General features: G+C 39.8%; 2 protein-coding genes across 7 annotated transcripts in view; both read left to right on the top strand.

Moving 5' to 3' along the window:
* Positions 1 to 841: 841 nt before the first annotated feature.
* Positions 842 to 24,210, top strand: part of LOC144653820 (uncharacterized) — a 33,853-nt gene continuing 10,484 nt past the window's right edge. Inside the window, exons 1-3 of one of the 3 annotated variants that reach the window (XM_078513922.1) lie at positions 842 to 950; positions 7,719 to 11,593; positions 12,554 to 13,808. In XM_078513922.1, the coding sequence (XP_078370048.1) occupies positions 924 to 950; positions 7,719 to 11,593; positions 12,554 to 13,061 (4,410 nt within the window). In that variant the 5' untranslated portion in view covers positions 842 to 923 and the 3' untranslated portion in view covers positions 13,062 to 13,808. Of the gene's footprint in view, positions 951 to 7,718; positions 11,594 to 12,553; positions 13,809 to 24,210 lie in introns of those variants that run through there. The other 2 variants (XM_078513921.1, XM_078513923.1) reach the window with 2 other exon arrangements.
* Positions 17,352 to 24,210, top strand: part of LOC144653892 (substance-K receptor-like) — a 106,621-nt gene continuing 99,762 nt past the window's right edge. The window contains exons 1-2 of one of the 4 annotated variants that reach the window (XM_078514023.1): positions 17,352 to 17,426; positions 20,922 to 20,979. The gene's annotated coding sequence lies outside the window, so the exon portion shown is untranslated. Of the gene's footprint in view, positions 17,427 to 20,921; positions 20,980 to 21,534; positions 21,557 to 23,567; positions 23,869 to 24,210 lie in introns of those variants that run through there. The other 3 variants (XM_078514028.1, XM_078514027.1, XM_078514022.1) reach the window with 3 other exon arrangements.

The raw sequence follows: 24,210 nt of genomic DNA, 5'->3' as shown, positions 1-24,210 counted from the left end.
CGCGTGACTTGTATAAAAGTGTCACTCTGTAGTTGTGCTTCAACACTTCCGTTCTTGTAGAAAAAACGTGACTTGTCAAATTTACAAACGTTATATAACAATTAGAAACGTGAGTAGCCCAAATCTTACGTGACATAAACAATTAAGAATGTAAGGGGTTCAGCGATCGAAGGCAACGAAGTTTAAAACGATTAAGAATGCAATTTGTACTGGTACAAGTCTTTAGGCGCTAATATTAATTTAACCTAAAACGAATAACAACGCAAATTTGTACTGGTACAAGTCTTTCACACACTAAAACGTTGCTAATAGTTAACCAAAGGGAACTCATTTCGTGACAATTGATTATTTCTGCTGAGTTGCACAATTTAGAATTGCAACATCATTAAATGTGTTAAGTGATATTTACAAGTGTTTTTGTAGCCTGTTGTGAAATCACTTCCGGTGGAAGCAGCAAACGCTAAGCGTTTTTGCTTCTGTTCAGAAGTTAATGCATCGCCATTAGAAAAATAAACAGCAACTGTTTTACTGGAAATGTAGTCGTCACGCAACGCTCCCTGAAGACTGGACCCGAGCATGATATCAGCATGTTCTATTTTTGGAAACAGAAGTTGCACGATATGATGAAATGTTCTGCAAGTAAACTGTGCCAAATAATTTTCCTTCTTCTCTTTTCTCGCGACCAAGCAATCCCTGAATGTCTGTAGAAAAGGCCATTTAGTTTGTGAATCTTGTGATACCTGCTGAGACGGGGAGAAGCCTAGTCCCAGACAGTCGGGACATTTTGTGACGAGTAAATGAAGAATTTCCGGTCCGCTGGTCTGGGAGGAAATCTGCTGAAATTGCAATTGTCAAGGGACGAATCGGGACGAATTTCTGCTGTCTTGGCTCTATTCATTTTGAAGGTTGCATCACAGAAGACGATGAATAACTCCATAGGAAAACGAGTGGTAAGTTTTGAATGATTCACTATTAGTCCCAGCTAGATCGAGTACCGTAAGGCCACCTTCGATCCAGTCGTCCCAGTCGCGAACTCGTGATCGCAGCTCATGATCACATGTTTTAAATATGAATGGTGACTTTACACATCGTTTAATAGCCAAGAAAAGGGGTTTGGGATTGGGGATAATGAGTTTCATCTAACCGAGTTTAATACTTCTTCAAACTTTCTGGCTATGGCATGGAAGGTTCGTATTTCGTGATGCAATGGGCTAGCAATCAGTGTTTTGAAACCGTGCTTGTTTGCCCTTGTTTGTTTACCAAAAGAACTTCACTTGAACTTCAAACTTTATTGTCTGTATTTTTTTTTTTCCAAAATTTGAGCTTCCAAATGGGGGGTGCGGCTTATCTACGGGTGCGGCCTATACATGGGACTTTACATTATTTTAAATTGCCTGTGATAATTGCCTGTGATAATTGCAGGATCACTGGAGATAGAACCATGTTAGTCTTATTGATTGCCTGTGATCATCTGGGATCATATCAAAATGGTTTCAGCTGCAGTTGCTGTGATTAAAACTCACCCCATATATTTCATAATCAAGCAACCACTCTGAACAAAAGACATGCAACAAAAGATTGTCAATTCTGCGATTTGAGATTTTTTTGTCTATGTTTATATGGAAACAGATCACTGGATCTGTAATCTTTATATTTGCACAGTTATTAATAGTTAATTTAAAAGTGATAAATGATCATCACAGTGATCTTTTCAATTGAAGCTTATTGGAATAAAGAAGCCTGAAAAAAATTTATGGCTTCAATGTGATCCCTAACCTCTGCGTTACCATTGTGTTGCTCTACCATCAAAGCTATGAAGCCACACATTGAGAGCAAGGACAATGATGTGAGTTCATATTTTCCTGTAAGAGGAGGGATTGGGCTTCTTTATTCAATTTCGCTTAAATTGAAAATTCACTGTGATGTTTATCTATCACTTTCATGTACATCCACAGTTCATGATCATATATGAATCATTTTATATACATGCCATTTGCATCAATAGTTACTATGTTTGACAATGATCCCCTTTTGTTTAAATATCCGTGATGATATGGAAACCAGGCTTAACCACGTAACTGAATCTGTTATGCCTCCAAATTTACTTAGACTGATATCTCACACCAATTTTTCAACAATTTTTCATTTCTGGCTCACAGATCTGAACAACAGATCTGCTTAACTGAGCAACATAAATTTGATGCAAATAAAAATAAGCCCCTTTAAGCAGCTGGTACATTAGAGCATAAAATTATACTTGAGGCTGAAAGATTGTCTGAAAAAAATATATATTGGTTGAGAAGTGAAAAAAAAGTTTGAAATTTCCAGGACAATCTTTCAGCCAAGGGCCAGCATTATCTGCCAAAATACCAGCTAGCCACAAAGGGGTAAAATAAATGCAAGTTGATTGGTTTACGTATTATTTTTCAACACTGTGATTTGATTAAAAAGTTGATCTTAAAAAGAGGCAACTTTGTTTGTTTTGCACTTCTCTATATCAAAATCTCAGTTGAAGAATATCAAATGCCCGATTCCCTCCATGGAGCATGCCTGCAGGGCAATCACAGTAGTTGTATTCATCGTTGCTAATTAAGTCTCACACGTAGTTTGATGAATACAAATACCATGTTTCCCTGCAGGCACACGCCATAGAGGGAATCGGTCATTGGAGAGGGTATATCATTTGACACCTGTTGTCTAATTTTGTACTACATTATGTGTTTGTCCAATTTATTATGAGAGTCCAATTTGGCACTAACGAGGCTATAACATCGCCATTAAATGCAATCTACCAAATAAAAGATGACATTCGCAATCTTTCATCATTTCTTTATGTCCCTGTAAAATTTGAGCTTAATCACACCCATAACAGCTGAGAAATAAGCGTTTTAAAAGATTCAGGTCAAGCAAAATTTCCCTTCATGAATTTATTCATGCTGTAGGTATCCCCCGCGACCTTAAGTTCTGTTTTGATTGATTGCTGTTTGGTTCAAGCCGGTAGGCTAGCCCGTTTGCTACAGGTGAAACCTGTGAGCAGAACAAAATAGTCGACCATGCCTTGATAAATTTATTTAGCACTATAATTTCCATGTTGCTTGTTTTCACTGCTACTGGCATTTGATTTGGAGCTGGGGCCAGCAGCAGGTGGTACTTGACCTTTTTAAGTAATACAAAAAATGTTGCAGCTGTTGATCAACAGGATAAACACTGTATTATATATATTTAATCATTAAAGGGAATGTGTATGACCATATACATTGCTGAATTTTGTTAAAAGACTGCCAGCCAGTGCTGGACCCCAGGGGGGTACTCGACAGGCTTGTAAATGACGGGGATGATCGAAGGATTTTTTTGGGTTTGAAATTTTCGATTCTGGGATTTTTTTGGGTTGGAAATTTTGGAAAGTATTTTTTTAGGTGACTTGATTTAAAAAGGGGATTTTTTGGGGTATTAAAAACGAACTTCAGTGCCTTGGCACGGCCTTGGCGTATTTATGGTATGATAAATAAACAAACACGAGCGTATGTTTAATTTTGTATGATTTTCTTTTTGTTATATATTATTGCCCCTCCCGGCAATTTAGGGGTAATTTGACAAGGGATTTTTTCGGGGGTTATTTTTGGTTCAGGGATTTTTTTGGATCCTAAAATTTGCCTCCATTCGATCATCCCCGTCATTTACAAGCCGGAGTACCCCCCCCCCTGGGTGCTGGACTAGCATCACATATAGAGCAAGTAGCAAGATTACTTGTCACTTCATCCTACAGCCAAGAAATTAAGTTAAGCATTAGCACCAATAAGCCATCTTACTCCTCTGATCCCTAGGACTTAAGCACAGAGTTATCTTTTAGCCTTATACAGTCAACTCTCATTATAGCAGACACACTCTTGGTTTCGTTTAGTGTCTGTTATAGTGAGAGTCCATAATACAGTCAACTATCGCCTTGCGGACACCCCGCTATTACAGACACTTGCTATTATACAGACAAAATCCAGATCCCCAGCAAAAGAGATTTGACTGGAAATGACTCCCACTATTACGGACTCTTACTATAACGGACACTAAACGAAACCCCGAGGGTCTCCACTATAAGGAGAGTTGACTGTAGCGGGAGTCATTTCCAGTCAAACCTCTTTTGCCGGGGATCTGGATTTTGTCTGTAATAGCGAGTATCTGCAATAGTGAGGTGCCTGCAAGGTGAGAATTTACTGTATGTGGCTTTTTTGGTCTTTCATGACCAAAGTCACCTTTATACAGTCAACTCTCGTTATAACAGACATGCTTCGGGTGTCGTTTAGTGTCCGCTATAGCGAGAGTCCATAATAGCGGGAGTCATTTCCAGTCAAACCTCTTTTGCCTGGGATCTGGATTTTGTCCATAATAGCAAGTGTCCGCAAAAGCGGGGTGTCTGCAAGGCGAGAGTTGACTGTATATGTAACTTCAAGGAGGGTACAATGTAAATAGATGTTTATCCAAAGATGCCTCCTTTGCAGTCCACAGCAGAAAATGATGATGTCATATGGCATGGTGATTAAGAATCCACCATCTTGGATTTTTTGCATTTTTCTGTGAGGTTGAAATTATATAATGGGTACCTAATTAAATGGCTCAAAATTAAGCAAACCCAACAAAAAATATGCTTAAATGGTCTAAAAAAGTGTAATTTTGGCAAGAAGTAAGAAATTGTCTATGTTTAAAAAAAATGTTAAAAAAAAAAAGAAATTGTCTATGTTGTTTTTTTTTCTGACCATACTGATACATGTACAGTGTACTTGTATTTACTGTACCTAGTCAGTATAATTGCTGAGATCCGGTGGCCAGTCTTAGCCAATCAAAACCCTAGACTGAAATTAACAAAAAGTCTTTTCAGTTCTTGTGCCTTATGTATTTATACACGAAAAGTCTAAAAAGTAAAAAGGAGATAATCTAATGGGTAAAAAGACAGTGGTTTTCCATTTATGTAACCAGTTTTAATCAAACATACCGTATTTTCTCGATTAAACGCCGGACCCGTATAAACGCCGGGTCAAAATTGCTAGTTTTTAAATAAACGCCGGGGGCGTTTGTTCGAGGTCCCGGCGTTTATTTGAGGTCAAGCTAACAAGTAAATATATTCTGTTTGTCACAAATCTCGATTGCAACATAAACTATCCAATCCGTAATAGTGCACCTTTGAAAAATAATCACCTTTGGATACCCAGGGACACTTTTTCGGGGCAGAACGAAGAGAAAAATCGTCCCGCCTTGACAAACTGCCCCTTGGTCTCGAAGATCGGTAACAATAAATCAATCTGAAAAATTGGCAGAAAATTGCAGTCCGTTAATAAACGCCGGGCCCTGATTAAACGCCGGCTTCAAATAAACGCCGGGTTCACGAAGCCAAGTTTGAAATAAACGCCGGGGGCGTTTATTTGAGAAAATACGGTAATTTGTGGAAGTTTTGTCATACTATGTGGACTACTGAGTATGAAAATTGAGTCCAAAGTACTAAATGCAACTTCATTTTGTGAAAACAGGGTCATATGTACCCAGAATTTGAGAAAATTAATTATTATTTAAGGTTAGGTTATTTTATCATTTAAGTAGATAATTTTAATCAGGAAATTTTCTTTTCTTTTTTACCCCAAATGCTACCAGATAGCACCCTGAAACATAACTCTTTTAAAATGTTTCTCGTGAAGTGCCATATAAAGAGCCCTCCCTACAAAAAGAGAAAATTTTTCCTGACCCTTTCCCCTAACAAGGCACTGCATTTACTGGGTTGGCAACTTTTCGTTGACCCCTCTGATAAATTTGGAGACCCCTTGCTTCTCAAAAACCTAACTGGAACACTGTTAATGTGCTTATTTGTATTTTTTGGTGGAATATAGTGGGGTGGCTAGCTACCTAATCCACTTCCATTTTTTGCATTTCGTGAATGAATGAACCTACTTCGTCATGATTTTAGCCTTACTTACAGTATCCATGTCATAGTAACCCCTCAAACAATGCCATTCTGTTGAGTGAGAATTGCGGATTACACTGGCTGCGAGTATGGAATGAACGACTTCCAAATATAGATACACCAATAGCGATATAACATTTTCCTGCCTTGTTGTACACCCATTTTGGATAACATCTAGCTAGCTCTGATTGTCGGTTAGCTATTGTGCTGTGGTCTGGGTGTTGTTGATTATCTTTTGAATCCTGCCGAACTCATTTCTCTGATTTCTGATTTCTGTAATCTTCCATTTAAAGGACTGCGCATGCCCTGTACAGCCAAACCCCCAAGCAATGTTGATTTCTATTAATCTAAGCTTGCAAAATTTTTTCTCAACTGAAAAGGATTTGTCACTAAGTTACTAGCACTATTTTTGAAGTTTCACAAAGACTTTTGCTGCAAATTGTAGTTCCTTTGCCTACCATTGGCGAAGTCAAAGAGGTGTGTTTTAATTTTAAACCTGTCGGAAGATCGGTAAAGTTTTTATATTAGTAAATATATCTCAAATTGTCAAAAGAATTCGGTCCCCATGTTTATTTTCGTCCACACTTCTCTATGAATTCTGTCATGTTCACACACATATAATGTACTATTTTTTGTAATAATAAGTATGAATCGCTTATAGATCTACGAAAAAAACTAGTACTGAATCTTGGAAAAGCCATTCTGAGTCCAAATCTGCTTTTTATGCTTCAGGCTCGCTTTTGTGGCGATCGGTTGTGGATCAATCTCGTCACCTTAGAATGACTTTAACTTTCTGGTATATGCACCGTTCTCGATTTAATCTTAACTACAAAATTCTCAAACAGACAATCTCATCTGCAGTGCATTTAAATCACGCAGGTATATAGTCAAACTATTTGAAAAAGCTCATGAAGCCGGATTGACAAATAAACCAGGTTGCCATCCTTTGTTTTAGAGTGGCGCTGTGATTGGTCAATCTTGCTTGATTGTAGACCAGGTCATGTATGTTGTGGTTCAATTTACCCTTGGTACAATTTGCTATCTTCCTGTCTTTTATATTCATTATCATATATTACCATACACTAGAACAAAGGAAAATACCAAATTGTACCCAGGGTGAAATAGGCCTTATCACGGTTTTTGACGCCATCTTGACGAATAGGCAAAGCGGGTAGAAATTACAGTGTTTGTAGGAGAGTCCGAGCCAAATATCTTTTACAAAAATTGAATTCTGGACAACTTATGAATTGTAAAGTTAAGATACTAGGCAATAGCTTTTTTCGCCGAGTTTTAAGGATGTAGCTGGGCTAGAAAGCGTTTAGTTACGTTTTTTATTTCCCATTTGTCAATATTTTTTTCCGCATGATTGACGCGGTTCGCGGAAAAAAAATTATAGACAAATGTATGGAAAAAATAAAACGTAACTGAACGCTTTTTAACCCAGCGACAACCTTTAAACTTGGCGAATAAAAACTTTTGCCAAGCATCTCAACTTTACAAGTCCAGAATTTAATTTTTGTAAAAGATATTTGCCGTCGGATTCCCATACAAACACTGTAATTTCTACCCGCTTTGCCTACTCATCAAGATGGCGTCGAAAACCGTGATAAGGCTTATTGAACCACAACATATAATTATTTCAGGGCTGTGAACCCATTGTGATTAGAAACTAATTCCTGTTGCTTTTGTTGTTGTTGCTGTTTTTGTTGTTGATACTGAAATAGTTTCTGTAAGGATGTGCTTTATTCCGACCATGGCTTTGTTTATGTTTCAGCTGCCTTTGAAAAGCTTGGCCTTTAATCTACTGACCACACCTGACAAGGATAGCGGTCTGAGCCGTTTGCAGTCAGCCTGCATTGAAGGAGACGTTGAGATTGTCAGCGCAATCTTGAACTATAGTCCAGACAAACTTGACAGTGCCATAGTTTTTAGTTTGAAGATCGGACACAATGCACCCAACTTCGCTGGCAAATCAATTTACGCTGTCTTGCGACAACAAGTCTCTAAAGAGCATAAACAAATAAGCGAATTTGTCGAAAAAGTCACAAAGCATTTCCAGTCACAGTCCCTTCTTCATTTGGCAGCAAAAAAGGGACAGGTAGAGCATCTTCGTAGATTACTTGATTGTGGTGAGCATGTTGATTCTCAGTCGCCCGACCTGTGTGCAGATAGAGAGACACCTCTCATGTTGGCAGCCAGGTTTAATGAAGAAGACGTTGTAGAGTTTCTTGCCGAAAGAGGTGCGTCATTAGAGATGCAAGATGCTATGGGATATACTGCACTGCACCATGCTGCAATGGGTGGAAAAATCAGAAATATGCTACGCCTAATAGAGCTTGGAGCTAATGTTTCAAAAGTAAACTACGCCCAAACATCAGCATTGTTTTTTGCTGCTGAAAACGGTCACACAGAGGCTGTCCGTCTTCTTCTAGAGCACGGTGCCGATGTAAAAAAAGTCAATAATTACGGAGTGAGTCCTCTGATGTTAGCTGCGCAAAAAGGCCACATGCAAATTATTGATTTGTTGCTGAAGAATGGTGGAAATTTAAGTAGGGGCGATGAAGAAGGTTGGTTGCCTTTACATTATGCCGCTGAAGGAAACCAAACAGATGTAGTCAAATTTATTCTTGAAAAAAATGGGAATATATTAGCTAAGGCTTCAGAAGGGGATACACTTCTACATTTTGCCACTCGTCTGGAGTTGGTCCAATATCTTGTTGAGCAAGGAGCCGACATTCATGCAAGGAACTCCTATGGTAGAACACCATTGCATGCTTCTGCTATCAAGGGCCAATCTGACACAATCAGCTATCTTTTAGATCAAGGTGCTGATGTAAACTCTCGAGACGAGACTGGTTGCTCAGCTCTGTACTTCGCAGCTCATGGAGGTCATGCCGCTGCCTCTAAGATTTTGATTGAAAGAGAATGCGACTTGAAGCTAGTTAACAGGGACTATGATAACTATTTTCACGGCAATTTGTTTGAAGTAGCTGCCTTATATGGACTGACAGATGTATTGCAACTTCTTCTTGACAGAGGTTTATCAGAGGACGTTAATGTAGTTAGCAAATATGGCGAAACACCACTGATGCGAGCGGCTAGGGCAGGACATTGTGATACGGTCGCTTTTCTCTTAGACCAAGGAGCTAACATCAATGGAAATGACGCCACAAAGATAAAGAGTTGTGGTGATCACAAGGACACTGAGTGCGAAGACAGCGAAGAAGAGGAAGATGAATACGCATGGTTCTGCAACAGAAGGCAAAACATCTCCCCCTTGTATTGTGCCTTAGAAGCGGGTGAAAACGAAGTAGCAAAACTTCTGATAGAACGAGGAGCTGATACTTCGAACTCGCATAGTGAAAATAAACCTCTTGCAGAGCTTGCTGCCAAGTATTGTTCCCATGATGTTCTTCAACTACTTTCCGACAAAGAGTTTACTTTTGACAAATTAGAAGATGACGAAACTTTGCTGACATCAGCAGCTTATCGTGAAGACTTTGATAAGATTCCGCTCCTTTTAGAAAAGGGTCTGGACGTAAATGAAAGAAATATGTCAGGCGACACAGCTCTTTCTTGTATTCTTCAGCGCGTATCACACCCTCGTGCCATGGAACTTGCTAAGCTTCTCATTATGCATGGTGCTGATATTAATATCAGGAATGCCAGATTTGAAACCCCTCTTCAAATAGCTTGTTCCATGAATTATGACAAGGTTGCTGAGCTTCTTCTTGAACTCGGTTGTGAAACAAACGTCAAGAATGTTTATTCTTTCTCTCCCCTTCACCATGCCGCCCAAAACAACAATGGTAAACTTGTCCAGATGTTACTTCAGTACGGTGCTGATGCCAAAATGAAAGGTGAGGAGGAGACGACGCCTTTGCATGTAGCTGCAACTTCAAACAGTGTCCACGCAGCCCAAGTGTTGTTGAAACATGGCGTTGAATTAGAAGTCGTAAACGCACAAGGTCGTACTCCTCTCGCTGAAGCAGCAGCTTGTGGTGGTTTGCCTATGGTCCAATTATTACTAAAACATGGAAGCAATGTACATACCAAGGACAAACAGGGAAAAACTCCTATAATACTTGCTGTTGAAAGATGTCGCTATGGAGATGCAGACACTGGTGAAAACAACGTTGTCAAGTCCTTGTTGGATCACGGAAGCTCGGTGAACGTCACTGACGAATTTGGGAGATCTCCGCTTCATTATGTACATTATGCCACAAGGGAATGCTGTGACCTCCTTTTACAGTATGGAGCTGATGTTAAATTACCAGACTTCAACAAAGAGACGCCTTTACATCTTGCCGCAACAGCTAGTAACACAGCTTGTATCGAGTGGCTCCTTCAGCAAGGTGCAGTCGTTGGGGCCTTGGACAGGGAAAATCGCACCCCTCTCCATGCAGCTGCATACGAGGGCCACAGAAGTGCCCTTGAGATGTTGATTCAAAATGGTGCTGATGTTCATTTAGCTGATAAAATGGGTTGGCTTCCTTTACACTTTGCTGCTGCAAGAGGACAATTTGATGCTGCCGAGGCTCTGTTCCTAAACGGGAGTGACATAAGAACTGTTGACAACAAAGGGAGAACTGTCCTTTATCTCGCAATGAAAAGCGGATGCAGAGAATTGATCGAATTTCTTCTTCTTCATGGATGCGACGTTAATGTAAAGGATTTTAGTGGGAATACTGTTCTTCGAGCAATAGACGAATGCCGTAACTTCTGGAGCTCGGAATGGAACGTTCTGGAAACGTATCTTGAGAATGGAGGTGACCACCATGCTGTTGATGCGGTGACTGGTCGAACAACTCTTCATTTTGCTGCAGCGTCTAATGGTGTAGCTACGTTGGACAATCTTCTAAACAACGGATTGGACCTTGAGGCGAGAGACAAGAATGGCGAAACACCTCTACACAGAGCAGCTGCACGAGGAACTCCAGAAATGATACAACGCCTTATTGATAGAGGAGCAGATTTGTCTGCTGTTAATAACAGAGGACAGACGCCATTTCTAGTAAGTCTTGCTACAAACAAGAAGGAAGGATCGATGATTTTATTGGAACATGGAAGCAACGTGCAAGTAGCAGACAAAGATGGCAACACAGCACTTCACTTTGCTATTGACCTGCCTAGTCTTTTGAAACTGATAATAAAGAAAGGTGGAGATGTTAATGCCGTGAATGTAGATGGTTGCACTCCTCTTCATCAGGCTGTATTCTGCGCTGTTAGGCTTCTGTTGAAGGCAGGAGGAAGTGTTCATTGTCGAGATAAGCAAGGAAACACGCCTCTTCACATAGCCATTGCAAGAGCTAAAGATGAGATTGCCAGCCTGCTCATTGAAAACGGAGGTGATGTCCATGCTACTAATGTACAGGGAAGAACGTGCCTGCATATGGCGAGTTGTATTGGTGGTGCTCATGGTATTGTAGAAAAACTCATTTTGCATGGGGGACAAATTAATGCTATTGATGAGTTGGGTTCTACCCCTCTTCATCTTGCTGTGTACGCAAATGACAGGTATTTGGTAAAAGCTCTGTTGAAGCATGGCAGTGATACTCAAGCTGTGGATTATAAAGGCAGTACACCTTTGCACGTGGGATGCTGTTCTGGAAGCACGGAAGCTGTTTTGGTTGTAATTGATCAAGCAAGGTAAGACGTGACTTCATTTTTTTCGGGTTTTTCTTTGAGTATTTAAGACGGATTCCGCTGAAAGTTCGAGAAATGAGTGCGAAAATTAAGTACCAAAATTCTGCTCATAGCACGGAAACATTTTGTATACTATTTAAAAGATCTTACTGAAATTCATTTGTCCCAGTGACCCTGTAATTAAATTCTAAAGCATTCTCGAGAAAATTGAAGTCAAACCTCGTATAATGTTCAAAATGCGCGCCATTTTGTTTTGAACTGGCGTGAAACGTCCGTCTTCACTGAAATATAGATAAATTCAAATCCATTTTTCTCTCGCGGGGTCAGCTTGAGTGCTAAAGTTTTGGCAGGTTTTTGATAGCTGTACTTAAACTGTTACCATACTATGAGCCGTATGAGGTCTCTTTGGTAACTTTATTTTTGCCTGTATTGCTCGAATGTTGGGCGAAAACCATCTTAACTTTGATTATTTAACGGAATTGTGAGAGGCACGGTGGCCTAATGGTTAGAGCGCTCTGACTCCGAGTCGAACGGCCCGGGTTCGAGTCCTGGCCGGGGCGCTGCGTTGTGTTCTTGCGCAAGACACTTCAATCTCACAGTGCCTCTCTCCACCCAGGTGTATAAATGGGTACCGGCGAATTTACTGCTGGGGGGTAATCCCTGCGATGGACTGGCATCCCATCCAGGGGAGAGTAACAATACTTTAAGTCGCTTAGTGCCACGGAAACAGGGATAAGCTCTGGCTGTATGGGCCACTTGGCTCGGACACAGACTTAACCTTATTTAACGGAAGACTTAGAAAGGTAGTGCTCGCTTTGGCTTTCGCCAGAAAAAGGATCTGGAAATGCTTAACAAGTCCAGGGAGTAACTGGTTAAAAATAAAACCAAAAGTTAGCTTTATTTGTAAATTTCACTTGTGATAGATTTTTTTTAAAAGTGATCCACATTGTTGTTTATTTACAGCAATCTCGAGGCTAGAGACGCAAAAGGCTTCACTCCACTTCACATCTGCGCCGTTTTTGATCAAAAACACACTGCTCAAATACTCGTTGAAAGAGGAGCAGATGTGGAGGCTAGAGACAATGAAGGAAGCACTCCTCTTCATCTGGCGTCAGCCTTCAGTGATGTGCACATGGTTCGTCTGTTTCTTGAACACGGAGCGAGTGTCAAGTCAAGAGATTCTGAAGGGAGCATTGCTCTTCACACAGCGGCTGCACTTGGCAAGACAGTTATCGTGCGGGTGTTAGTTGATGCAGGCAGTGATGTCAATGCGCCTGATGATAGTGGAAACACACCGCTGCACGTGTCTGCAGGCTCTGGTCACATGGAGGTAGTCCACCTGTTGCTGGATAATGGAGCAGATTTGAATGCAGTCAACAAGGAAGGGTTTACCCCGGCTGGATGTGCTAAATTTTTTGGTCATAAGGAAGTGGCACAGTGTATTGCGGAAAGACAATGCTTGAATATATGACACTGATCTTATCGCTGATTGGATAGGACGTAACCTCACTTAACTTTACAAACAGCTTATAAAAACCTCGAGCCAGTCATTGAACGTTTTTTTTTTTTTCTCAAATAATTGAGACCGGACTACACATGCTTATTCTAAATAATATTATAGTATGCATCAACCTTTTCAGAAGACGGCAAGAGTAACAGTTTTGACTTCTTAGGAAACCTAGAGAAAGTATATTTCATGTATAATTATATTGGCCAGTGCCAGTAAATAGGCCTATTTCACGATAACCGCTGTGATAGTTTTCATATTGAAAAATTGACATGCAGTCCGTCAGGAATCAAATAGTGGAAAACAACGTGACGGCAATAATGTAGAATAGATTTAATATCGATATGGTATATGTCATGGTATAAAACCTGATGGAACATTTTCATTTGGTAGAAATTGAAAAATGAATAAGCTTCACAGGAAGCTTTCAGGTGAATGGTCGCACGTAATAGGACCAGTTACATTTCGCTCTGCCTTTACATTGCAAGACTTGGTTTGTCTATAGTAAGGATTGTTTTTAAGAATATTTAAAAGCATATAGGTTAGCACATGGTTCAGTTATTACGTTTTTTAATTCAAGTGTTATTTACTAAATTCTGGTTGTAGATTGATTGTGATATTTTATTACCCTCACAGGGCAATCGTTAAAAGAAAAAATTTCTGCGGAAAATTAAAGTATAATAAAGGCAAGTATGCCCTTCTAATTGTCCTGAGCCCTCTAGTGTAGTGCAGTTGCTACTGTTAGGGAGACAAGCTACATTGTTCCTGTTGTTTGTTCTTTAAGCGATGGCGTGACATCGCTTTATGCCATCTAATGATCGGTTCGTTTTGTCTGTTTGGCCCGATCGAACAGAAAATCAAGTTTAACTTAACAAGAAATCGCCGCGTTAACACAAAAGCAAAATACTTCCGTGCAGTTAGAATGGAACACTACAATGCATAAACGAAAGAGACTAATTATATATGATGGGGTCTATTAGATTTAGTTGACAGAAATTTCTAATTCTCATAATACAAAGGGCCGCTGTGAGCAAGAGACCGTTTGACCTTTCTCGCAGCTGAAAAGCTTGCTCGCGCGTATCGTATGTCGTTTATCCGTGATATCACACAACAGTGTAACGCAATATTTGTTGAGACAACATAGGGAAATCTAAAAACAGTATAAAAATATAAAATATTACTATTGTTCAATTGAGAAAATCTACGAAGAAAATGTATTATTTGCATCCTTGGTCTGTGAATTCATAACAGCTATACAATCACTAACAAGCTTCTTATGTTTAAAAAATGTAAGCTGCAGTTGGATAACAGCTTTTTTCACACACAAGGTGTCAGCTACTTAGGTACTTTACGTTTTTCCTCAAAATTATGTAAGACCCCTTGTGAAACACAATCGCTTCTGCATGCATCGCGTGCCATTTATTTGAAAGTGTAGCGAGCCATCCATGTGTAGATCTGCCAACTCCCACGCATTATGCGTGAGTCTCACGCCTTCAGATCCAAAATATCGATTTCACGCATACAGCCCAGTTTCTCACGCTTGACTGAAAAAATTAGATTTCTTACTCTTAAAACCCATTAAATGTACATTCAATTCAATTTTGCTGAAACATAACTCATAAAATGAGCATTGTTATTCGTGTTTGCAATTTCACAGACTTCGGCAACGTTTGAAGATCGTCAAAACATCTTCGGAAATATCCGGAAATTGTCGGAACATCTTCGGAACTCTTCGGAAATCTCCGAAAATAGTCGGAACATCTTCGGAAACGTTCGGAAATAGTCGGAACATCTTCGGAAAATGTGGAGAAGGTTATCTCACGCCTTTGACTTAGAAAAAGTTGGCAGGTATACATGTGAGACCTTGCGAGAGCTGCTACCAGACCAAATTAGGTTATTATATATACGGAAAAACGGGGATGTACAAGCTGACCAGTAGGTTTCTATTGTTTATCATGTATCCTTGCTAAAAGTGGAAGCAGCGTGGCCGAGTGGCGTAGGGCCCGTTTCTCGAAAGCCCCGGCCGGAGACTTTCCGGGCTCGCAAAGCCATTTTAGTTATCTGTATGTTAAAAACAGAGAAGTGTACATGCCTGAAACGTTGGATAAAGGGAACCTCTGTTCATATTAAAAAATTGTGAATAAAACAGCTCTGTAATCCAGAGATTCCAACCCTTTTTGAAGGAAAATAGGGAGTATTTTTTAGCACTGAAGGTGCGAGCCTCTAGAAGGGTCTGTGGACATGTTTCCCCAGGAAAATTTGCAAATTTAGGTTCTCTCGAGTATTGCTTCCGGCATTTTGACAGTATTTCTGAGTTATTCGATAAGGTCTTAATTCTTTTTACAGATAATTTTTGGTGCTTTTCTTTACTGTTGTACACTCAGATCGCAAAAAAAATACTAAAGATTAGCATTTTTTTCCCTGTTTTCAGAATTTCGTGATAAATCGGGAGAATCTGATAAAAATCGGGAGAGCGGGAGGTAACGCATCAAATTGGGATTCTCCCGATCAAATCGGGAGGGTTGGAATCTCTGGTAATCATGTAAGGTTCAAGATTTTGCTATGGATTTTCGGGTGCGAAATCTTTTCGGGACCTTCGAGAAACCGGTCCCTGGTCTTGTAATCCGGGGGGTCCCGGGGGTTCAACTCCTCCACCCCGACGCTAGCTGGATTTGTTCCCGATCCTCCTCAGTTAATTCCTCGATCACGCTTTGTAAATAGAGAACGGGTATGGCTTCTGCCAGTTGGGATTTTTAACCATGTTATGTATTTTTAAATATTTCTTCCTTTTAATAGGCCATTTCCGAGTTACCCTTTGCCTCCGTTTCAAAACGAGTCTACGTGCGAAACCTTTCATACGAATAATCGTTCCACCTACAGGTCCATTTTCTGCTCACTCATTTTCATTTGTGGTTTCGCCGTGACTCGTTTTGGCGGGCCTGAACTGCTGTCTCGAAGCTGTGCAGCACTTCACTTTTTTCTCGCCGAATCCGATAAGTGCTTCTCCCTGCCCTCGTCAGTGTGTGCTCAGGGACTGTGTCACGGTCTTTGCAGCCATTTTGCTTGTTTGCCATTTGGCAGCTCGGCTTCGTTTTCGCTGTTTCCCCGTCATCTCGATTTTGCGGTGATTCTCGGCTTGGTTTCTTCCTGGGTCGTGTTTGTGGGTTGTGCCGACCACTGCTGTTTGTGTGGCCAGCGTTTTGTGGACGGGCAGGGTCCACCCACCCTCCTCTCCCCCTCCATCACTTTCAGCGGACCATCTCGATCCCCGTACATGTGCATGGTGCTCTTGCGGTCCGCCGCTCATGCCGGTACGTTGGGCTGTGGTGTGGGGACGTCGCGTCCGTCCCACGCACTCACAGCCATGGCCGTTCACTCGTCACCTCCTGTGGCCTCGTGGCCCCGCCTGTTCGTGTTTTCGTGCTGTTCCGTCTGTGCGCTCGGTGATCTTCGGCTTCAGCATTTCTGTGGCCTCCGTCATGTGTGTCTGTGTGATTGTTCACTGATCATGCGCAATGAATTGAATGTTCCTCGGGCGTTGTGACAAGAAGAGGGACTGGAAAATTTTATTATTCACAAAATCACATTTTTAAAACACTTTTTGAAAAATTTTCATGGTCAATGAAACGATGTTAATTTCCTTTAAACACGGTGGAAATATTCAGGAGTAAAATCAATAACTTTATACCGGTCGGGATAATCAAATTTTAAAAGGATTCGGAATCTTAAGCGGTAGCTTATGTTTTTAGGCGACTTATTAATTTATAAATGACCCATTTGCTAGCAACGTACGATTGTAAGCTATAAAATTAACATAAAAAAGACAAATTGCGGAAGTATTTGTTGATTGCTGTTCCGATAAAGGTACCCTAGAAAGCTACAATTCACGCACATTAAATATATTTAATTTTTGACGTGTGACGTATTCTAATTAATCTATAATCTGTAATTCAATAATTAATTAATACTCGAGAATAAAGCTTGTACAGTTCCTTGCTGCCTAACTGCCACGAAAAACTATCCACTGTCTTAATTTTAAGCCCTGATCTATCACGATAACAGACAGTCTTGTCGGTGGATAATTTGCATATCACCTGGAAGCCATTAATAACTTATATTAAGAGATCTAGATCTGAGTGGATTTGCACTCATTATATTTACCGACCGGAGAAGGTCACTTATACTATCAGTTTCATATCGAGAGAAACTGAACTGTCTCGCCATAAAGTTTTGGTTTAGCACATCCAACGCGAAAAGTCTTGCTTTAAGGAAACGGCAAGATATTTAATTGGGGAGGACTGAGTTGACAAGACAGCAGATAAAGAAAAGGTTAGCGCATTTTTATTGAATTAAGGCTTATAAGTTCTATAACTGTGTGCGGGTTTCCATTTTTTGTGACCTGTATTATGGCTACCTTTCCGTTTAAAGGCGGCAAATGTTATTTAGTTTGCTGATTTCGAATCTGAGTTTAAACGAGAATGAATGCAAAATCTCTGAAAAGAAAAGCGACCTTCACTCGACAAATCAAATTTGGAAAACTCATGTTGGCAAACTCAAGTTGGTGTGTGTGAATGACACAACAACAGTTGGCAAACAAGTTAGCAAATTGTTGGCGAGAATAGAGACAAGGTCTATTTTGTCGCCAACAGTTCCTAACTTGTTTAACGTTGTTGCGTCGTTCACACACACCAACTTGAGTTTGCCAACAGGAGTTGGCCACTAGCTTGCTGTGTGAAGGCCGCTTTAGGAAATTTGTGTCAGCAGAGAAATCCATATAACCTACTTAGGGAAGGAACATCTGTCAGGGCAAGAACGGTAATTGCGTGACAGTTGCAGTCAGTACGACTTCTTTGTCTATAAATCAGTCACTGATCCCGATATAATGACAATACAAAATAAGCAAAATAAACAAAACTGATGAGTGTGCCCGATCTATTCACTGAATGGCAAACAGTGATCCTAAGTTATAGACATATGGATATTTACCTCCGCTTCGGAGAATAATTCTGTTAACAATTAGTGGTGAATAGAATTCCAAATTTCAGGTCAATCCTAAATTTGACCTTCTAAAGAATCAATCCTGCAGCATCCACAGCGCATGGGCAAGCAGGCGATAACGTCATCACGTGGTTTTGTAGTTAATTTTATTAAAAGGATTATGTCACGGATTTTAACAGATTTTTGAACAACCAAAATTTATATTTGTGTCGTAGAAAACTTCAAAGTAATGGTCCATTTTTATTAAAAATTGCTATTCTAGAGCACTAAAACTGTTAAAAAGCGCCTTTGACTGCGGATGGCTCGGATGGAAATGGATTGCAATTTGAAAACGTTAGCCAACGTTTTCAAGTTGTTTCCCTGTGTCTTCAAAGAAATCGATATTTATAGCCGAAGTTTAAGATCTATCCCCAAATGAAGGTTTTATCTTGAGTTAAATGTTCAAAGGTAATATTCTTCATAGAAATAGTTGCCTACCACTTATATCATAACAGTTTAGACCAAAATTCTGCGAAATCCCCGTGACATATTCCTAGCATGTCAGTTGATTTTCGATTCCGGTATCGCAAATCCATTACATGTTTGCGCTAAAGACCGACGCATAGCGTAGATAGTCTTCAGCGACGTTGATTAACATCTTATTGTAAGGCGAATTCAGTTTAAGTTGTTGGCTTTTGTTAATCCGCCTGGATTATTCTTCGAGTTTCTGTAATTCTTCTTCATCTAACTAGAAAGACTGAGAATTTACTCCCCCGTTTAGTTCTTCAACCATTTTGTCGTTATAAATCTCGAAAACAGTTTCGTCACGACTCAAATTAAACGGAGCTTGGAGTGATGCCAGCTTGTGCCAGCCAGCAAGAAAACGGCGCGAACAGCTGAATGGATTTCAGTTCTGATTGGCTGGCTTCGTTATTTTCTTCTTTCTGATTGGTCCACGGCAGCTGCAGCGGGCTAAAATATATTTTAGCCCGCTGAATTCAGCACTTTACCCCGCAAAAAACACCACAATGCCTGATGAAATTATTATAATGGACAACTTAAACGTTTTTGTAGCCCGGTCAGTCTGGAGTTGTCCTACGTGAGGTAAGTTTATATATTATGCAAGGTAAAACAGTTGTAAACGAATAACCGTGAGTTTTGTCATTTGTCCCGCCACGAGACGACTGAAAGCTTTCTCTTCCTTTCAAAATAATATCTGTGAGAGCTTGAAAGCTGTTTAGGTATACATTTGCCGGTTTTTGTTTTTTGAAATTTATCTGGTCTTGGAACCAGGTATAGGTATAGGCCGCTACTCCTGTGCTGGATGTTTTATGTGCATTAAGTAAAAAAAAAAAGAATCGACCGAAAGATAAAGCCTGCGTTGAAGTCCGCGTTTTTCTTTTCTTCCGAGAACTTGTAACGCGCTCTCAAGAAAACAAATCTAGTTAAACTCGGAAAGAAAGATAAAAACTGCTTTACCAAATTGCGAGCATTTATTAATCGAAATATTAAAACTGTACAGTTGTCCGACGTTTCGATTTAACTAACATCATTATCAAGGTAAAGTGTTGTATCGTAGTGTGAATGTAAATTAGTTTGTGAAAAATAGTATAATAGACATTTGCTGCACGGTTATGTAAATAGTTTCGCGCGGATTGAGTTACTTTGCACGTCTAAAGTTGGCTTTAGGTCTTGAATAATTAGCATTTCGTTGATGAGACAATCGAATTTGGCTCGCAAGAGAGATAGATCGTCGTTTTCTCGTAACGAGAACCGGGATCTGATCTACCTTTTTTTTATTTTTTGAGTCTAGCAATCACCTTCTTTCTATGAAATGAATATGAACAAATTTCTATGGTAGAAAAATAAATAATAAACGGAAATGTGAACTTAGCCAGTACTCATTTTAATATTCAAGATCTTCCTGCTCCTAAACGAATACCGGAACCCCCCGTTTTTATTTCCGGCAAAAATAAAGTCTTCTTAGGATGAACAACCGGTAGGCAAAGTTTGAGCGAAAATCTATTGTCAGCTCTATTTCGATGGAATAACCTTAATGCTTCAAAGGCGCCAACCTTTGGTGTCAGTCCTGTCAAGTGGATATATTGGCCACAGTTTTCCGTCACCATCATGAATGCTCTGCACAAGCGGTACTACTTTAGTTCTAACACTTAACAAATTAAAGGAAAATAGTTTTGAAGAACTACTTATGGGATTAAATATCCGAAGACAAATAATATTTGGTCAAAAGTTAATAAATGTGAAAGCGAGAAATGATCATTTATATCGACGAAATTAAAGACAATCAATTATTTTCAAATGTAAAACTTTAATTTCATATATCAAGATGTTTGCGGCTTTGTGTTTTAATGATAAGATTACCAACGTATTGTCAGTCAGAGAACAGAGTTTTCTTTTCTATTGTTTCATAAATCATATTTTGCACGTTATTTTGCAGCCAAGCGATCTGCACTGAAAAAATAATCAACAACGACGAAACAAAGAAGCTGAGAACGCTTTTATTTTACACGTCGAATTATTAGCATTATCTCTATAGAAACAGCGAGGTCATTAACTGATTGATTACTGAGCGCTTTCTGTAGAGTTCAATCGTAAAAGGCTGGAATTTGAATACAATTTGTCGAAGTGACAGATTAGTTGCTTAGGATCATGACCCCACTGAGCCACAACAAAAGACACTTACTGATATCGATAAAATACTGAAAATCGGACCTCGGTCAGCCCAGCATTCTTTCTACTCGAGGAGTAAGACTTTGTTTAATGACTGAGTCCGAGCTCAACGTTTTTGACGATTAACTGATCAAACTTTTCCTTCTTTTATCGCAGAACGTCTTTTTGATGCGAGGTTGCAATAAAGGCTGGGAGAATCAGATTCATTCAAAAGGTACGTACAAAACTTTTAAACCTCACATTCCGGCTTGCATTTAAAAGAACAGTTTTACTCGAACAGAATGGTGCATAAAGCTGAGCTAAACAGTAGAATAAGTTCACTGTTACTGATCAGTGCTGATCATGGTAAACACGTAAGCTAAATACATGCATCAAGACTCGCGACAAGTAACTGTTCAGTCAGTTGCTCTATCGAAAAAGAATCCGAGTCCATTCGGCCGATAACGTGGCTGTCTCGAACGGTTGACTAGTTGGAGCCAAACCACTTTATTACTAAATAAAAAATATATATTTTTTTTGCATGACACTTGTCTTGGGTCGTCAAAATATCCACTGGCAGTAGTTTGTGTAATGGTGCATGACGCGTGTTACATAAATTTCGAAAAGGAATCGGAGTGTATAATTTAAAAAAACCCTGCCACCTGGCTTGATGAAAATCGAGACAGGAAACGCAGGGGTCTAAACGCATTTTTATTCTCAAACGTGCATCACTAATGGCCCTAATGTTTAGTCACAAAGGCTTACACGTTTATTAGCAGAATTGAAATGCTTGACTGTTCAGGCTTAACGAGGTACACTATTTAATTATAAGTACGCTCTTTAATTTCTTGTTGTTTTCTAGCTTGTTTTGTGCAGCACGTGCAGAAGCACTAAAATGAGTCTGACGGCGTTTCACTGATAGCGGCTATAAATTTGTCAAAATTTAAACTGTCAGCCGAAAAATGATGCGGTTTTTAAACGGATAGCTGATTTCCCTGAGATCAGCAAACTTTGCTAATAGCTGGGAATTGAATTAGACTGCGCCAATTATACGCTAATTTGATTTTTAAGTAGTGAACATTTTCAACATTTCTAATACATGCAGGTAAAAAAAGTTTGGAGTTCCAATATGGAACTCGCAGGGTTTTCAAGTCGCCTGTCACTGCATGGGCCGGCTAACTGAACCTGAAAACGGTATTTCATAAAAGTAAAATACGGTACTCTGGTTAGTTTGTTACATCTGAATCATAATTGACGTATTTTAATATATCCAGCTTTTCGAACAGTAACCGTGTGATCATATCAAGCGAGTACTTTTACGTGGTGCTGTTTATTGTGCTGCACTAAGAGATTATAACTTTAAAGTCAGCTGTGGATGCAAGAAACCCTAGTGTGTGACCATTCAAATGAAAGCTATTGAGCAGAACTTTCATAGAGTTGTGTTTATTATGCTGAACAAGTGTGTGATGCCATGATCAAAGAAAAGCAATGGAGGTTTATTGAGCAGTGTTTTCATGCAGTTCTATTTATTATGCTGTTCAAGCTAAGGAAGTCTTAACTCAGTTTTAAGGAAGTCTTAACTTTAAAATGAAAGCTATTGGGCAGTAATTTCATTTGCTACCTTTTGTTATGTTCTACAGGGTGTTTCGAATTTGCTGAATCTTTGATGAAACCCTAGTGTGTTACCATTGAAAATGAAGGCTTTCGAAACGTACTGTCATGTGGTACTGTTTATTATGCTGTACAAGGTGGATCTAACTTTGTACTGAAGTTAGTGGTTAAAACCCCATGGCATGTTAGCATTAATTTTAAATAAAAGGTATTTCAGTAACAACATTACTTTCACGTGGTGTTAAGGAGTCCTTATCAGTTTTTAAGTTGAGAGTGAATACCACTTTCTTTAAACGAAAGCTGTTGAACAGCAGTTTTGCATTTTGTCGCCATGGTACAGTTGATTTTTCACAAGGCTACTAATTTGGCAAAATAAAATTTAACGTACTATCATTATTATTATTTCAATTTTAAACTTTGGCATTTCCGGGGCTTTAAGACCGATATTAAAAAGGTAATTAAAATTAATTAAAGCATCCTGAAGACGGCATGACAAAATCCGATAACAGCAGGTTTTGTTTCATGCACCCGCCATGGGCACCTTCCCGCCGCCTGAGAAAAGAATCTTTTAATTTCTCGCGCGGTGGGTGAAACAAGAACAGTACAGCTCACCCTGAAGGCAAGTGTTTAAAAGACGATCAAGGCATTTATTTATAGCCAGTTTGTGAATAGTTTCACGTTTCAGGCGAACATGGGTCGACTGATAAACCCCGGGGGGGGCACTCCCTTATTAGGGCTTAACGGGGACGTGCGGCCCGATAGGGTATGGTTTTCAGGGTTTTTTGTCTTGAACGGGGTATATATTTCACCCATTTTTGTCTTAAACAGGGTATCTTTGCATGGACCAAAGTCAATCAAGATAGGCTTATATGCCTGCAGAGGTGTAACAAGCCGAATTTTCACAAATTCTTCCGTGTTACTGACTTACGTTGATTTAGGCATTGATACTTAGCTTAATTCACGATCACAACAAGCAAGTGAGGTACTTGTTTATGTCTTATACGGGGTATCAAAAATTGGCATTCTGTCTTAAACAGGGTAGGAAAATCAGAGGTTCGTGTCTTAAACAGGGTCAGGGTTTAGGAGGCCCGGCCGCACCTCCCTACCCGAAATTATGTCGAGTACCCCCCCCCCCCCCCCGGTGATAAACATATAAGCCCCATATCGCGCGCGCTGGTATTTAACGATCGATTTCATCCGGCAGTTCCACACTGCGGGGTGAAGACTACTAAGGTCAGTCAAAGTTTAAACAATTTAAACACGTTAGGATCGACATCAACGTTAACCATATGATCACATGGTAGGATGGAAACAAACTTCATTACTTGAATTAGCTTGCGCGAGATCCACAGCACTTCAGTGATTTCAACTTAAGCCTCAGAAGGAGAAGGTATTTTACTAAGCTTTCCTGTGGCTGGTGATTTCGTTTTCAAACGAAGGACTGCATTTTTAGCGCAAGATGCAATCATTCCTAGTACGAACTGCGTGAGACCGTCAGTTCAACTTAACAGAGGTCAGTTCTGCTTTTAAATAGTCACGTTTGATATTTAATTTGTCTAAGTGCATATGCTTTGCTTTTTTGGCAGTTTATAATACGTTATTAGCTTCGTGCCATACATTTCGAAGTCCCGTAATGCCCCATGTATTAACCGGCTTCCACTAATTAGTTTTGAACGAATATGAAGCCGAAATTCTTGTCATGCATTGCAAAGTAGCTCCAAGTCTTGTTCATGTGTCAGCTTGAGTCATTTGGAATACAGTAGCTTACCATATGGTCTGTAAAATCGAATCGATGTCAGATCCGAACCTTAAAGCTCCAACGAGTGCAGCCATGCAGCAGCAAAGATAGATAGAT

Source organism: Oculina patagonica, chromosome 5 (genome assembly GCF_052425735.1).
Source record: "Oculina patagonica isolate OP01 chromosome 5, crgOcupat, whole genome shotgun sequence".
NCBI lineage: Eukaryota > Metazoa > Cnidaria > Anthozoa > Scleractinia > Oculinidae > Oculina > Oculina patagonica.
This window is presented reverse-complemented; position numbering and strand designations above follow the sequence as displayed.